Here is a 14,918-nt window from a genome sequence, read left to right as displayed (position 1 = left end):
TCACTTTGGTATCTTTCACGACTCGGTTCTCTCTGTGCAGTGACATGGTTGAGACCGAGCGCCACCGTCACCCATTGCGTGAGCCGGGACGCGTGGAGCGCATTTGTTCCTCTTCTTTTTTCACCGATCGCTGCAAAGCGCGGGTTCATTTCACCGCGCGATAACGGAATTGAGGGATGTTTTGAGAGTGACGCGCTCTCGGTGCGGGCAGCAGCACAAGGACAGCAGCGAGAGCGATCACCCTCTCGGAGACCCTCCCGCCTTTCTTGCTGCCGTCGATCGCTGTGGCCTTGAAGACGGGAGCTAAACTGATTGCCGCCGCAGATCGGCCACGAAGCAACGGCGGGGCGTCTCCACCTGTGCGAGAACTTCACGAGAAAGTTTATCCAGTCCATCCAGACTGAGGGGGAAAAGAGAAAGAACGAACGAACGAAAAGAGGTGGAAAGAAACGATACTACTTTCTTTTTGTTTCATTCATTCATTCCTTTCTTTCTTTTCTTTTTCTCTCTTCGATTGGCTCGCAATACGGCTTCTAACCGGAACCTGATTGGTTGGCAAGTGACTCGAGATGTGGCGTAGCGCGCACGGCTGGGGCGATGAAGCCTGACTGTCGCCGCACACGTGTTCGAAGCCAGCGGCAGGTCGGCGAGGCTACGCGCGGCACCTCTTCGACACCGACACGACCGTTTGGCGTTCGGATACACCACTTTCGTGAGTGTCCTTATTACTATTATTATATTTTTTTGATGGCCACGTTCGAGCACATTTTTTCAGGCTTTCCCCGAGAATGAAGTCTCTTCACGTAGTCACTAGATTTTTGGCTAACCGCAAAATCAAACTTTGTAGCCAGTGTTAATTGAAGGTGGGTGTAAAGGCGGCGATCGCTTTTGTGATGCTGCTGTGGATACTGGTGCACATTTCTTTCATGCATACCACGATATTATCTACGTGCCACCATCTTTCGAGTTTTGGATAACCATATAACCGAAGCTTCTATAGCCAGCCGTAACTGAAGGCTAGTGCGAACACGCTGTTTCCAAGAAAAGGAGAACAAGAAAAACGGGTGCCAGTGTCAAAGGGTTATGAAGCTATTTCTTATCCGTAAGACATACCCACAAAATGGCTGCTCGTCGATCGAGGTCCGGTCCTAAAAAGAGGGACGTCAAGACTACGCTGGTAACACAGAAGTGTCTCGGCATTGGCGAAAGTGACAGTCCAGGCCTGAGAGAATACGCGTTTGGAGGCCGGCAAGAATGCGCTCGGGTAGCCAAGAGCGCAAGTAGAAAATTGCATTGCGTAATTATGCTGACTGCTTCCTACCGTCCGGTATGTTTTATTCAGTACGCAACGCTCGCTCGTGTCACGCGAAGCCGATCGGAAAGTAGCGTGATGAAGACCTCCACGCCAGCTGCCATATGGCGCGGCCAAAGAGAATAGCGCGAGAGCGTCGGAAGCCCAAGGGTTGCCAACTTAAATGGGAGTGCCCGATCAATTTGCATGCGTGAGAGAAACGTGAAAACTGTGTTCGTGTTCATTGTTAAAGCGTTGACTAGTGATCGCGTTTAGTGCTGCGTTTATTGCCCGTTGTTTACTGCTAGCTGGAAGCATTGGTTATCCAGCTGCCAGACAAAGGCCTGTATAACACGTGTGGGATCACATCCACGTGGACATCGTGACCATTATAAGGGTCAATAACAATTTCACGCGGAGTCAGGAACGCATGCTGCGTCCTTAAATTTTTGTTTCCGCAAAGTTGAAGGCACGTGCAAACAATTACCGTAAAGGAGAACGTTGTTTTTCTCTTCTTAATCACGACTAAAGTCTGTGGAGTGCATAGGTAACCAACTCAGGCAGGTATGTCAATGCCTCTTAGTTTTACTCATTTTAATTAAACACCCACCTACTTTTGTCCTCAGGTCCCAGTACGCACTCCAGAGGAGAATTAATGGTTGAAACTAGCGTTTTTAGCATAAAGAAAATGATTCCTATTTGTAGAATATTAGCTAAATTCTTGCGAGAAAAATGACTAATGGAACTAGAGTAGAGACGACTTCGCCGGAAAGATCGTTAATTATGCAAGTACAGCGAATAAGCGACTAAGAAAAAAAAGGTTTTACATGACTAGATGGAAAGCCCGTTACAGTAACTAATGGATGTGATGCGACACGCAGTGATACCTTTGTAGGAACTGAACGCGTAGTGGCGCATGAAGAAGAAACTTACGGAATGTGGTTACGGCAGTCCATATGCTTGACATCATTTGACAGGATGCAAATAATGGAAAAGCCAGTGTAGATTTCACAGCTGTTTTCCTCGATCCTCTGTAATCTGTAATAAAACGAGAACTGACTTATTCTTAACGAGCTTCAGCAGAAGTATTGGTTTATCTTGGCTAGGATTCCGTACAGCTGTGCTGTACTTCAATTTCGGACAAATTTGCTTTTAATGAGGAAATAATTTTAAGGAGTAAGGTGCATAGGAAAACTTGCGGCGTTTTCATTTAAAATATATTGACACCACCTGGAACTCCTAAAAGCACGTAGGATAACGAGACCTTTTCTCTTTTTTCCGAGCATGTTTTATGTGACAACAAGGGCCTTTGAAGGCACTAATAATATGAGACCTATGCTTCATCCTAACATTGTGACCTGCTTGGTATATTGTTCAGCAACACAGTCCCAGTCCACCGGTGAACACTCAACTCAATTTCCATGCGCACATTAGCTCTGAATTATAGAGCGCTGAAGGGACACGTTCCATGACAATCAGCTGTAATGCCAAATGTGCCGGTAGGTTTGCATTTTGGCTACTGAAGGCTATAGTAGTAGTTAATTGTAGTTTTTATTGTTCTTGTTTTTAGTTTTGCTTTGTCTGTGGCAAGCACATTTGTTATTCTCCCTTGCCTGCGAGCCGCCTAACTTATTCGCCAAAGCGAAGCCCTGGTTACACCCGCGAGTCAGGACTATGAGTCACGGCGATCCAATTTCAAAACGGACACGGCGTGTCGCGAAGACATGCTCGGCTGTACCGAGTAGCTCAAGGACATCGCCTTAATTTTTATCGTAAATTTATGGGCGGCAATCGACTGACGCCGCATTTCTCAAAAGCTAGACGGTATCTTCTTTTTCTTTTCTAAGCTTTCCTTGCAGAGGCATCCGGCGTTTCATGACACCGGCAAAACTATTTTTCAGAAAAGGATTGCCATGGTGTGATGGAAGAGGAAAAAAGAAAGGCGAAAACGCCAGGACTTTAAGAAAAAAATCAAGCGAGTCCTTCATTATGCGCTACGTGCGTGACTGTAGACACATCCCCATTTGAAATCAGTTCATGCACCCGGAGGAGAGTGCTTTCTGCCGGGCATTTGTTACCGTACTTCTTTTGTTGTTGCCTCTAATCGTTATTCAAGGACAGCGAATGGCGTGTTGATTATTAAGGAAATGGCAGAATCCCATTCCCAACGTGCCGTACGGCTTAGGGCCCTTAGGCTGTCAGCTCTCTCCGGTCTTCGTATATACATGCTCAGCAGTTTTGAAGACAACGGCTGATCTAAACAAACCTCTTTCGCTGCAGTTTCCTGCGAGAACTTGCGCGGTTGTGCGCGCGCGTAGGTACAGCGCGCTCATTGTAATTCTGTCCGGGTTTCGTGGTAGCCGTTTATCTTTGAAAGCGAAGTGCTCTTTGCATTGAGGATGACGAATTGAAGGTGACGTGAAAGCTCGTGCGAGGGAGAATCTAATTGCGACGTCGGGCCGCACTTCTGATAATACGCGGACTGTCAGGATGCAGCAATCGTTTCTCAGTGAGTCTCGGTGGCATACGAAACAAGCGACACAGGCGGCCTTGGGTGATACGAGGTTTGGCATCACTTTATTATCTCCGCGCAGCAGGTGGTGCGCCACAGTGCACTGAGCCATATCTCCGACAGCCATCTTTGTGTCTCTTAAGGGCGTAGGCGACTGAAGAAGTTGGGCGTTATAACCGACTCGCTGAAGATACGAAAAAAAAACATTAAGAAAGCTAGCGAAACTCACAAAGGTGCCCCAGAGTCAATTTCTCTTTGTTATGTGAACGGGCAAATGTTCTTTTCTGTCCGTTAATTACTCAGTGGAATAGAGTTAGATGTTCAAAAATTTACACATCAGTTTTGATGAGAAAACAACACTATAAAGGAATAGTATAGAACATAGCTCAAGTGCTGCGGCACTCTGGTTACTCGTCAGCGTTTCTGCTTCTGCTTGTTACTCGAGTGTACTGCTTGCGTGTGTATTGTGCCCGTACGAGTTATCTTATGCGACACCCTTGTCGTAAGTGGGTGTTGAGTAGGCGCATGTCCAGACAATCACCTCCAGCATGCATAAAACAATGTGTCTCCATCTCTCTCTCAGCTGTTTGGCAAAGGCAAGAGAAATACCAAATCTGCCTACTTGGAATTCTAATATCGCACTTTCAATTTTTCAGGAAATGCTGGCATTGCTTGTCCTTGCTGTCCTCGTCTCGGGTAAGTCCAATTTCGGCAATATACGCCTTTAGACTACGTCGTTGCACACTAAGAAAGTAAGACAAGAGGGTTAGCAAGAATAACTTCCAGTTTTGCTATAACTGGCGCAAGGGCAACTTGAGACGGAACGTAGAAAGACCGCGGAGATCAAGTGAAGCTTCTAGACAGATTATTTATAACAGACAAGGTTATTTCTATTCGAGACTGGGGTTGTTCGCTCTCAAAAATTGCGTAAGCCATCAATCATATACGACATATACAGAACGCCCGGGAAAGTCAGGGCCCGAAATAAATTTCGTGTGACTTCAAGCATTATGTACTTATTTGAGCGAACCAAACGCTTTCATTGGCAAGAAGGGCTGCTAACTTTTCTGCCATGCTGAAGATAGTAGAGAACAATATAGGCCATTTTACGCAGATGGCAATGTGCTGATAAGGTGCCAAGTCTCATATATTTTTTTTTTTTGCGCGCTCTCTTGGACTATTGCTACCTGTGTCGCGTCGTTTTAGTTTTATATCTTTTGTGTCGTGCTGCAGTTTGTGTGTTTGTGGGGTGCGGCGTACGGGGGGGGGGGGGAGGGGGGGGGGAGGGGGGGGGAAGAAATACAGCGTAGGAACAATTTCATTGTACCTATTAGTAGCACATGAAGGAGAAATGAAACCCGCAGACCACGGAGAAGCGAGAATTCAAGTTCTCGCGAATGTGAAGCTTTAGTTATTGCGAAAATTCGTCAATGCTATACCTAAATGTTTAGCGCGAACTTAAGGAGAGCGTTCGAATATATGCGCGAATTCAATAGCGCGCAAATGTAATGTAGTGATTTCGCACCTTGCGCTGCTTTTGCAAAAGCCTTCTCATAACTATGTATTTTATCAAAACTGGAATAGGCAAAGTGCGATACGAGCAACAGAAGTATAAGTCATCCGAAACACCTTAAGAATGGTCGCTTTGCGATGAAAATTACTGATGCAGTTTCTTTAATTTGATTACGGGGATCCGAAATTGGACTCTTCTCGGAAGGACAATTTGGCCCAAATTGTCGCCGCTCTATTTACCATAAATTGCCAATGTATAAGGGGTGGCTGAACTTTCACAGAGAGCTTCGATCTAGTGAATTACCTTTTTAGATACTATAAGCCGAATTAGTTTCTTTTCAAGAGTTCGCCAATGAGATAAATGGGGAATATTGCGATGCAGGGCAATTACCGCTACCCACATTATCAAGGAGGTAGGAGGGTGGTCTCTTCAGTTGATAATTGCAGGGAAACATTATCTGCATTCTTTAACAAGTTGCGCGCAGTGAGACGGAAAGACAAAGTTTATGCAAATGCAGCTACACGATTCCCTATTCGCATTTGTGAGTACGCATATCCTCTGTCAAATGCATGTCTATAGGCTACGCCGCACATTTCCCATGTAAAGCATTTCGGCCATGCGATGTGGCTTCCACAGTACTCCCAACACTCCAGCCCCATGGCTAGGTAGTAGAAGGTTTATTTTCATTGCCCAGGCGTAGGAAAGCACGCAATACAAAAGCAACTACCTTAAACACCCCGTAGTCAGCCTGCCGGTCGCAGTGAACATAACCCGTATGCATTTGACAATGAACGTACTTTTGCTTCGATATTAAAAAAAAAACAAAAAAAGAACTAGCGCAGTTTCAGTGAACTTGCACCATGCGGAAAGTTGAAAGGGGCAAGAGCTAGTGTTTCACAAGTATAAATGAACCTAAGACCATTTTGTGAAATCGCAGTGCACATATTTTGAAGAGCGTTTTAGTCCTTTGCACCTAAGTGATCCATAGCTGACCGCTCAAAATAATCGCACGCTTCCAGCATATTTCGCGAGGCACCCCACATAACGTCTACTCGCGGTGTTTGTGTATGGTGCACGGATAGCTAAGACAGTTAGATACGCAAACAACATTGATGCCATAGAGAGCTTAAGCATATCATTGTATGCAAGAGTTAGCTGTACAGGTAATTGCGATTAATACACAAGGGACTACGTGGATGTCTTTAGCCACCAAGGGAACGCTGGCGAATACTTGAACCTTATATGAGTTTGTTGTACTTACATAAGTACATATGTATGTACTTATGGCTTGTTCTATTCAATATGGCTTCAGCTTTGCTCAGTGCCTACACAAAAGCGTTGAACCATTGGAGCGCGTTGCGTCGTAACCATACAGTTTTATTTATTAAGAATATTTTGCAGCATTACCTGGACATGACTATAATTTATTTCTGCAGGTGGCTTAACTTGCAGCCGCCCACAAGTCTATCCGCTGAATTCTGATCTAGCCTCACGACGAAACAATGATTAAACCATAACAAATGAATACCGTCGCACTTAAAACCATCAATGCGTCTTAGTCGGTAAGGGTGACATCTTCATATTGGAGAAATTACATACGCCCCTCTGTTGTGCAAGATAAGCATGCAACAGCATTGTTGAGACACAAATTAACAATCGGTTATTCTCCGTGAAGTGATGATTTGTCGGGCCGCTTCTTAAAACCACGTTGTGTAGTGCGAGTGATTGCATTTAAAGGCATGCTATCGTCAATTATCTTTTTAGATATTATAAGCAGAATTAGATTGTTTTCAAGATTTCCCCAAAGATATATATGGGGAATATTGCAATGCAGGGCAATTACTGCCACCCACATTAGCGAGGTCGGAGGGTGGTCTCACGAAATGGAGACCCCGCGATGGAAAATCACATCGCCGAGAACGTTTGAGGCCAGGGCACGACCACAAAATGGTACCTAGCACACCTCGTTGTTTTTTGCATTATTCCTTGTTATGTGGAGTAGCATCTACAGCACCAATCAAATTATCTGTTTTTTTTGGCATACTTCAAAAAAAGAAAAAAAAAGGGAATCATATGAGGTCATTCACTTTTTCTCTAGGGGATGTTTTAGGCATTCCTTGATGGTCATATGATGGAAATAAATAAAATCTTACAATGTGGCCATGTGCATATAAGTTTTGCATTGCAAAGGTTCGAAGGTACAGACCTTGAAACCGGCAGAAATAGTTTGGAAAAGGGCTGAAAGCAGTCTATATGCATACAGAGCCACCTTAAAGAGTGAATATATATTCTGGACCTGCGCGTTCTAGCAAAAAAAGAAAAAAAGAAACGTGACCCCGCTCTCTTACACTTGATTAGCTACTGCACACCTGCCATGATTTCATTTGCACGCAGCATCTTCAGCCACCACGGTGGACGAGGTGAACGACTACGTGGACGTGGTCCTCAGCGAACTGGGGCAACAGATCCAGACGCCGTACAGGCCCAAGGACAGCTACAACAAGACGGTGGCCGGCAGGCCCGAGATCTGGGCCTACTTCGGCGACATCTTCATCACCGGCTACAACAAGCTGGAGCGCGACGGCAACTGCGCGCACGAGGAGCACGCGCTGGCCACCGGCATCACGATCCGCTGCAACCTGACCACCAAGGAGCTGCGCGTGGACATCGCAGGCACGCTCAAGCACTCCACGTACCCGCCGAGGAACGTGCGTGCCACCGGGGTGTTTCTCAACCCGCACCTGCACATGAAGATCGCCGTGGAACCCTGGAAGGAGATGAACGTCACGCTGCGGGTCCGGCTCACGGTGCCCCAGGTCAAGGTCGTCAACCTGGGCGAGGAGTTCAAGTTCAACAGCATACGGCTCGGGTACAGGGACGAGATCATCTCCATCATCAAGAGCACGACGCCAGATCTCGAGCTGGACATGAAGAAGGCGGCCGACAGCGAAATCATTCCGTACAAGAGGAAATGAACTCATTCTACTGTTGCCAAGAGCGTTGTGCCCATTCACACCGTGCCTTTATTCACACTGCAGTCACACAATCATCGCACCTTCTCAAGCGCCTCGAGACTCGAACTGGAGGGAGCTTGCCAATTCGTGGCGCCTGTTGGCCGCAGCACCGAAACCCTGTGCTTTGGAGTGTACGTGTCTTGCATTGAGAATGACTGCGGTGAGCTCGGAATGGGCACAGGTCCCTGCAAAGAACAGGCCGCGACGGTGATTGCACAGTGGCTCACGCCTCGCTGCCTCCTTCCTCCTCGAGAACTCACGAGTGCGTGCATCTCGACAAATGTTTCACGCCCGGGTGTCAGCCGCGAGTGTTGTGACAAGTACGTGCCTAATGTGCAAGCAGCACAGCGTTCGCGCTCAACTGCGATCGCGAGCTTCTGTGCAGCATGATGCGCGAACTTTGTTTGCACGTCTAAATAAAGAAATGCCCGTTCGCGAGTTAATTAAGGCTTCTGCGCAGCGATATTCGCTGCATGAACTGGAGTCGTCACACTATGATGCAGTAATATTGTAAGCCGTCCCAGGCCTCTTCACTGGTGCTGTGAATAATTGTGAAGCCGTCTAGTAAAATTTTTCTGGAAGGGCCTTTCCTAAACTTTTCTTTGATTCCTCTACAAAGGATTTTCCTCTAAATGGTACCAATAAAAAATACAACAGATCACCAATTTCAAGCATGATCACACATTTTTCAGCGTAATATGCCTTACTGCATGCCAGCAGACAAACTCTTTTAGTTTGTGCCGTAACAAATACAGATCTGATCACATACTGATCCGAGTAACATAATGTTGCTTGGAAATGGCTCTGGCTACTCAACATGATTTATGTAGCGCACTTGGCTCGCTGTATAGTTAAGATCAATTCTGCACAATTTTGAAATTTTAAGCATTGCGATATACCTTGTGTTCGAAAAAGTCCGCGGCCTATATATAAATACGCGAACGCCGCTCCTATGAGGTTAGCTTTTACGCGTCTTCGCGCCTCCAATCTATTGCTGTCGAGTACAATTTTGAGGAACAAAGACTGTCCAAGAGAGGCTCCAGGCTCCGACATCCAGCACGAGCATGACAGTCATGTCAGCAACTTCATTGTGAAGGTAAAAAGCGATCATGGTAGCAACTACAGCACGATAAAGCGTATTCCCAAAACAATTTCAGAATCCGATATGCAGACTTATCTATTAAAAACACACATGAGAGGACCGTATACCAGCGAAAAAACGACTATTGTTGGCAGTTTTGCATACGCCACAATTTTCCTTCAGGTCCTAAAAAAAAAAAAATGTGCGAACAAAAAAATTTTTGATGGAAACATCCGCGTTGGTTGTTTCGGAACACCTCCTCCATTTATATGTAGCTTATGCCCAATGACAAGCATTCAAGGATGTTCAGTCCATAACTAATTAGCTGACTAAGCATGGCGCTAATAAATCTTATCAGCAGTTCTAGACGACACCGACGAATATGCCGTTGGTGACATCCATATACGATGTTGTGTATCACACGGCGTATATATTGCACGTACGTGGTAGAGTGCGAATGATGTAGCAAGCGATGCAAACAACAGCAGCAGCAACAACAACAACGACCACAACAAAAGACCACGACAACGAAAACGACAAGAAATGATGCAGTCAAAATGAAGTTCAACACTCAAAACAAACCAAAATGTGGAACACTACTTATTCGGTCACCACTGCCTTCGGCTTCAAGGACGATTGCGGGAACAAAGAGGCCTACGCGCTGCATTTAACACATACCCCGAACGGCCTGAAAATCCCGTCGTAGGTCACACTGCATACCTCTTGCTGATCTTTGCCGCCAAATGGCGTACGGAATTCACCCCACGGCCACCTACCTCTGACCTTGAGCGAGTTTTCTCCGCAGCTGGCCTTCACAACCTCCGCGAGCTCGTTAGACGCACGGGCGTTAAGCGGTGATCGCAAATAGGCTTTTTTAGGGCCGGCCTTCGCACGCTCACCAGCGCAAGGTTCACATTGCGGAACGGGCAACAACGTGACTGTGCTTACGAAGCCAGGAAAATGCCAGGGCATTGCGGTATTTTCTCCTTTCAACCGGCAAGATGGGCAGGTCGGCAGGCCTATAAATATTCTAGCCAGGAGAATATTTGTCCATAATCACAAACTTACGTATAAGAAGAACAAGTGACACAAGACCCGCATGACCAAGAGAGAATGACAATCTAGCAATAAAGGCCGAATTAAAGAGTCACCGGCAGCTCCGGTATGTCATAGCCAATCCACGATAGATTCGTGGCAGCCCCTCGCCGAGGAGGCAGTCATTGTGCACAGCAGGCGAAATATTAATGGCTTCGAATACTTCTGGACTGTCAATATGCTTTCATCAGACTATAATCAGCCGTGCTACTGTGCTCGGAAGGACACAACGCTTGAAATAAGCAAAAAAGAAATAGAGCCTGTGTGGAACTAATGAAGCACATTTGTCTTCAAGAAACGTGATAAAATATCTGTTCTTCAGTAACCATGCCTCACTTTGCCATTCTAATCAGATAAACGGCTCCAATAAAACACCGTCACGGTCACGTAAATACGCGACCTCACGTGGTGTTTCACAATACGATCTGAGAGGCAGAACAACAAGCAAACATTTTCATTTACGTAATAGCAAAGATTTCTATCAGAGATTACGGATTTAGAATGAAACGCGGAGCGCCTGAGACAGCTTTCACGCATTTCTGCCCCATTCGTAAAAGCGGTTTCGCAGGTGCATTGAGCTATATGGTGACGTCATAATTGTTTAAGGCTACGCTACAAAAAAAATTGTAATGCGTCATATGCGACAAGCTCGCCTTTTGTTTGAATTAGGGGTACATTTACCCAGTAGCGACCACACATGGTCATTTAACTTAACACGCACGCACGCACGCACGCACACACACACACACACACACACACACATACACACACACACACACACACACACGCACACACACACGCGCGCGCACACACACACACACAAACACACACGCACGCACGCGCGCGCACACACACACACACACGCACACACACACGCGCGCGCACACACACACACACGAACACACACAAACACACACGCACGCACGCGCGCGCGCACACACACACACACACACGCGAAAGGACGCACGCACGCACACCGGGACAAAACTAAGCCAAAAGGCATTGCATGCAAGGCTTTCAGAAAGGCAGCATTGCCCCTCTGCGAGCGAGAAGAGAAAGGGAAGAGGTAAATCGTGCTGCTGTGCAAACAAGGAAATATTTAGGCATCCTCAACGGACCGCTAGGCAAACGAAAGAAAGCTAAATCAGGCGTGCCACACACAACAGCAGGGGAATGAGAAATAGCTATGCGTCCACTTGGCCGCATGTCTGCCTCTTCCAGGGACTATTCCCAACGACGGGAGCAGTGCTGCGCCGAGTCGTCGAGGAGAGAGCAACACGCGGGAGAGGGAACCGCGGGCAGCCGGGAAGGAAAGGAGGCTCCCTAATTGCTTCGACGGTTTCCATTTCCGCCTTGGTGGACCGACCACTTCGGTTAGCCTGTCTCGTGGGATTTTCCGCTTGTTTTGTCGTTGTCAAGCGAGAGACCCTTGAACCTGAGCATCCTGAAGTTTTGCCTTCGCTAGCCCGCTACGAGCCCTGGGAGAGGAGCCGAACCAGAGGGCCTCGCGGAGATTACCCAGACCCTCGGCTGTTGTTCCGAGTGACACGATGGGGCCCCCGAGGCTTTGAGAGAGCACTGCATAGGGAGCCACTACGGGAGCATGGCCAGGCCGCTGTAGCGGTGGAAACAAGAGCGGTCGAGATGAAAGCAAACACGACGGGAGTACACTACATACGGACGGTACCGGGAAGTGAGGTATAACTCCCCTGAGTGAGCAAACGTGCTCTGCTGTCACGGTAACCTTGACGGAGATGTCCATTTTTCTATTGAAGGTAGCAGCTGTGCTTTTACCTCGAATAATGTCATCAGACGTGACGGTTTTGATCTTTTGGTTGTTTCACGTCGAATAGAAACACACGTTCGACGGGAACTAGATCTATAGGAGTAATTTAGGGACGCAAATGAATCCAGCTGATGTCGCGCAGCTTCATGCAGAGTCAGCCGCGACTGACTGATTATGAATGTCGTTAATTTATGCACCATTTGCTTAATACTTATGAGACATGTTTCTTGCTAATGCCTGCGTCTTTCTCCTGATTTCTGCTGTATAGTGTATTTTGGGCCAGTCAAGTAGCCTGTGAGCACATTTCTCCAGAATCCTTACATAAACTTTCTTGTATAGTTAGTGTATGGGGAAAAAAGTGAATTCACCTGAATTTACACTTTCAGAAATTGCCGTAGTTAAATTATCATTGAAAATTTCACAGCGAGAGATGTCATCGTAACACTCATTCAAATGAATTTTTATTGACACCGTACGCTAAAAGAATTCCCGCAGAAGCTCTTCTGGGAGTTCCCTTAATATGCGTAAGCATTATGCCCCTTGCTCATCTCCACGCAGCCCGGTGTCATTATCAATGTTATGAAACTTGATCCCACCAGCACAGCGACAATGCTGGAGCTACACGAACTGCTTCGGACGGCGGCGCAAGGTGAATTGATGACGCAAGCAAACTACTGCAGGTGGCGGCGCCAGATGCGCTGCTGACGTTCCGATAAGTCGTTATTGCTTTTTAGTGCCTTATTCGTCTGCGTCGAACCATTGTCAACTGTGGTCAACCGTACTCCGGCGGCGGCTGCGTATGTCGATCTGCGATAGCGACAGAGTGCGCCGAGGGCTGATAGCTTCGTGTGCGCTGTATTCTCACCGCTTAGTTCCCGTTGAAGCGAGAGGTATCACGAAGGTCGATTCGCTCGCTGCTGGGGCAGTCGTCTTACCTCTCGTCCCCAAATATTAGTTATCTGTCTTATTGTATTCCCTTTCTTAAAAACTCAGGGCTTCTTTTTTTTTCGGTCAAGAGTGCTATGTCACGCTGATAACGAGTGCGCTGTTCGTGACCTGGATGAGCCGGGTTTGCAACGTATAGTAATGGATAGGCACTCGAGATAGCTGACGATTATGGTTTCGAGACAAGCCCCAAAGTGTGCAAACTTTTTTTATAGTTTAAGAGTGTGCCAACATGACAGTGAGGAACGAAGATAAAGCCGAATTAGGCAGGCGTACTTGTATAAGGCGACAGTTTCGAGAGAGGGACCATCGTCGCATATCTTGGGGATATCTATCGTTGTGACGCTAGTTCTAGCAGCAGGTTGACATTTTAATGCGCTCTGAGCAATGTCCCCTTCAATCCGCTATTACAGCTGTTGCATATCGCTATAGAGTTTTTCCCGCTGTTTACTCTCAGCGCGCGAAATCCGAGAAAGCGCCAGTTCATTACGCACCCGCGCACTGCAACACCAGTGGCCTCAAAAGTGACTCGAAGGAACTAACTGCTTAGTTCTTAGTTTTGAAGGAACAAAGTTCTTAGAGCTTAGGCCATCTCCCACAGTGTGTATGAGCTTCATGATTAAAGCGCATGAGCAGAGGAGTCTACGGCCTCCCTGGAATAAAGAGCGGAGAAGAACTTGCATATTAAATATTCTCAGACTATTAAATATTAAAAGTGCAAAATAATATCGGCACTCAAACCTGAAGCTGCTGTAATTTTACTGGCGCGGATCCTTACGGGCAGCGTATGGTGGAGCCTGCGCTATCTCGTTACAGGCCCTACACGGAGTGGTAAAGCTTTTAAGGATGCGAGATAATTTGGCGCACCCGACTACATCGCGCTCACGTTAGTCGTACCCGCGTTTGGTTAGAACAACGTCAGAGAAGTTCGGGCGCAACGCTAAACCTTATCGCAATCAGCCCTTCTCCCTTCCGGTGAAACTGCCATTTTTGTGGTTTGTTTCTCCCGTCGCCTTACACCTGCTGCGCTTGGAGCACAGTTTTTCTTTCAGAAACGGCAGATTCACTCTTTGAAACAGTCATTGCCACCGTTAAACAAATCTACTTTGAGCACTTGAAATAAAGAAGTTCTAAAGAAATACTGCAAAAGTCGAAAACCATGCATAAACCACGAATGTTTAAAAATGATCTGTTCAGAAGAATTTTCTTAAAAACTAGACACATTAGACTTTACATTTAGAGAATACCGCAGTAAGGTCAACGCTTTTATTAGGAAAAAAAATATATTAGTCGAGCGGACGATTTCACGCAGGCTGCTGCGATGGGAGTGCAGAACCCTGGGGGAGAATTAAAGCTTTGCTTCACAGGACGCCTACTTCTTCAGGAAACTACTTAAATGAACATAGATGGTCGCATGGTTAAAAAATTCAGATCTTGCAGAAAGATTCAATTATTTCCTCGTAAATGTTGTTCAGCCAACCATAACTCATACAGAAACTAAACACGCCAAGAACTTTCTTTCTTGAACCAAGCAACGACCAAGAAAGAGCTTTAACTTTTTCCCTGCTAAAAAACAGCAGCGCGCGGGACATAACTGGCATTCAGATTTCCCCGATAAAACATGAAATTTATATTAACGCTCCTGTTCCCTCACATTTTTAACTTCCCGTTACCGAGTAGA

The 14,918-nt window shown here is 46.5% G+C and overlaps 2 protein-coding genes across 4 annotated transcripts in view; one reads left to right on the top strand and one right to left on the bottom strand.

Moving 5' to 3' along the window:
* The first annotated feature begins 387 nt into the window (after positions 1-387).
* LOC139059121 (uncharacterized) lies at positions 388-8,995 on the top strand. The gene is made up of 3 exons (XM_070537040.1): positions 388-712; positions 4,460-4,499; positions 7,711-8,995. Exons 2-3 carry the CDS (start codon positions 4,463-4,465, stop codon positions 8,289-8,291), a joined length of 618 nt encoding a protein of 205 aa, XP_070393141.1. The 5' UTR covers positions 388-712; positions 4,460-4,462; the 3' UTR covers positions 8,292-8,995.
* Positions 1,558-14,918, bottom strand: part of LOC139059120 (uncharacterized) — a 724,926-nt gene continuing 711,565 nt past the window's right edge. For all 3 annotated transcript variants that reach the window (XR_011513933.1, XR_011513931.1, XR_011513934.1), the window contains one exon: positions 1,558-2,329. The gene's annotated coding sequence lies outside the window, so the exon portion shown is untranslated. The remainder of the gene's footprint in view (positions 2,330-14,918) is intronic.

The sequence above is a fragment of the Dermacentor albipictus genome, chromosome 4 (assembly GCF_038994185.2).
Source record: "Dermacentor albipictus isolate Rhodes 1998 colony chromosome 4, USDA_Dalb.pri_finalv2, whole genome shotgun sequence".
In the NCBI taxonomy this organism is placed as follows: Eukaryota; Metazoa; Arthropoda; class Arachnida; order Ixodida; family Ixodidae; genus Dermacentor; species Dermacentor albipictus.
This window is presented reverse-complemented; position numbering and strand designations above follow the sequence as displayed.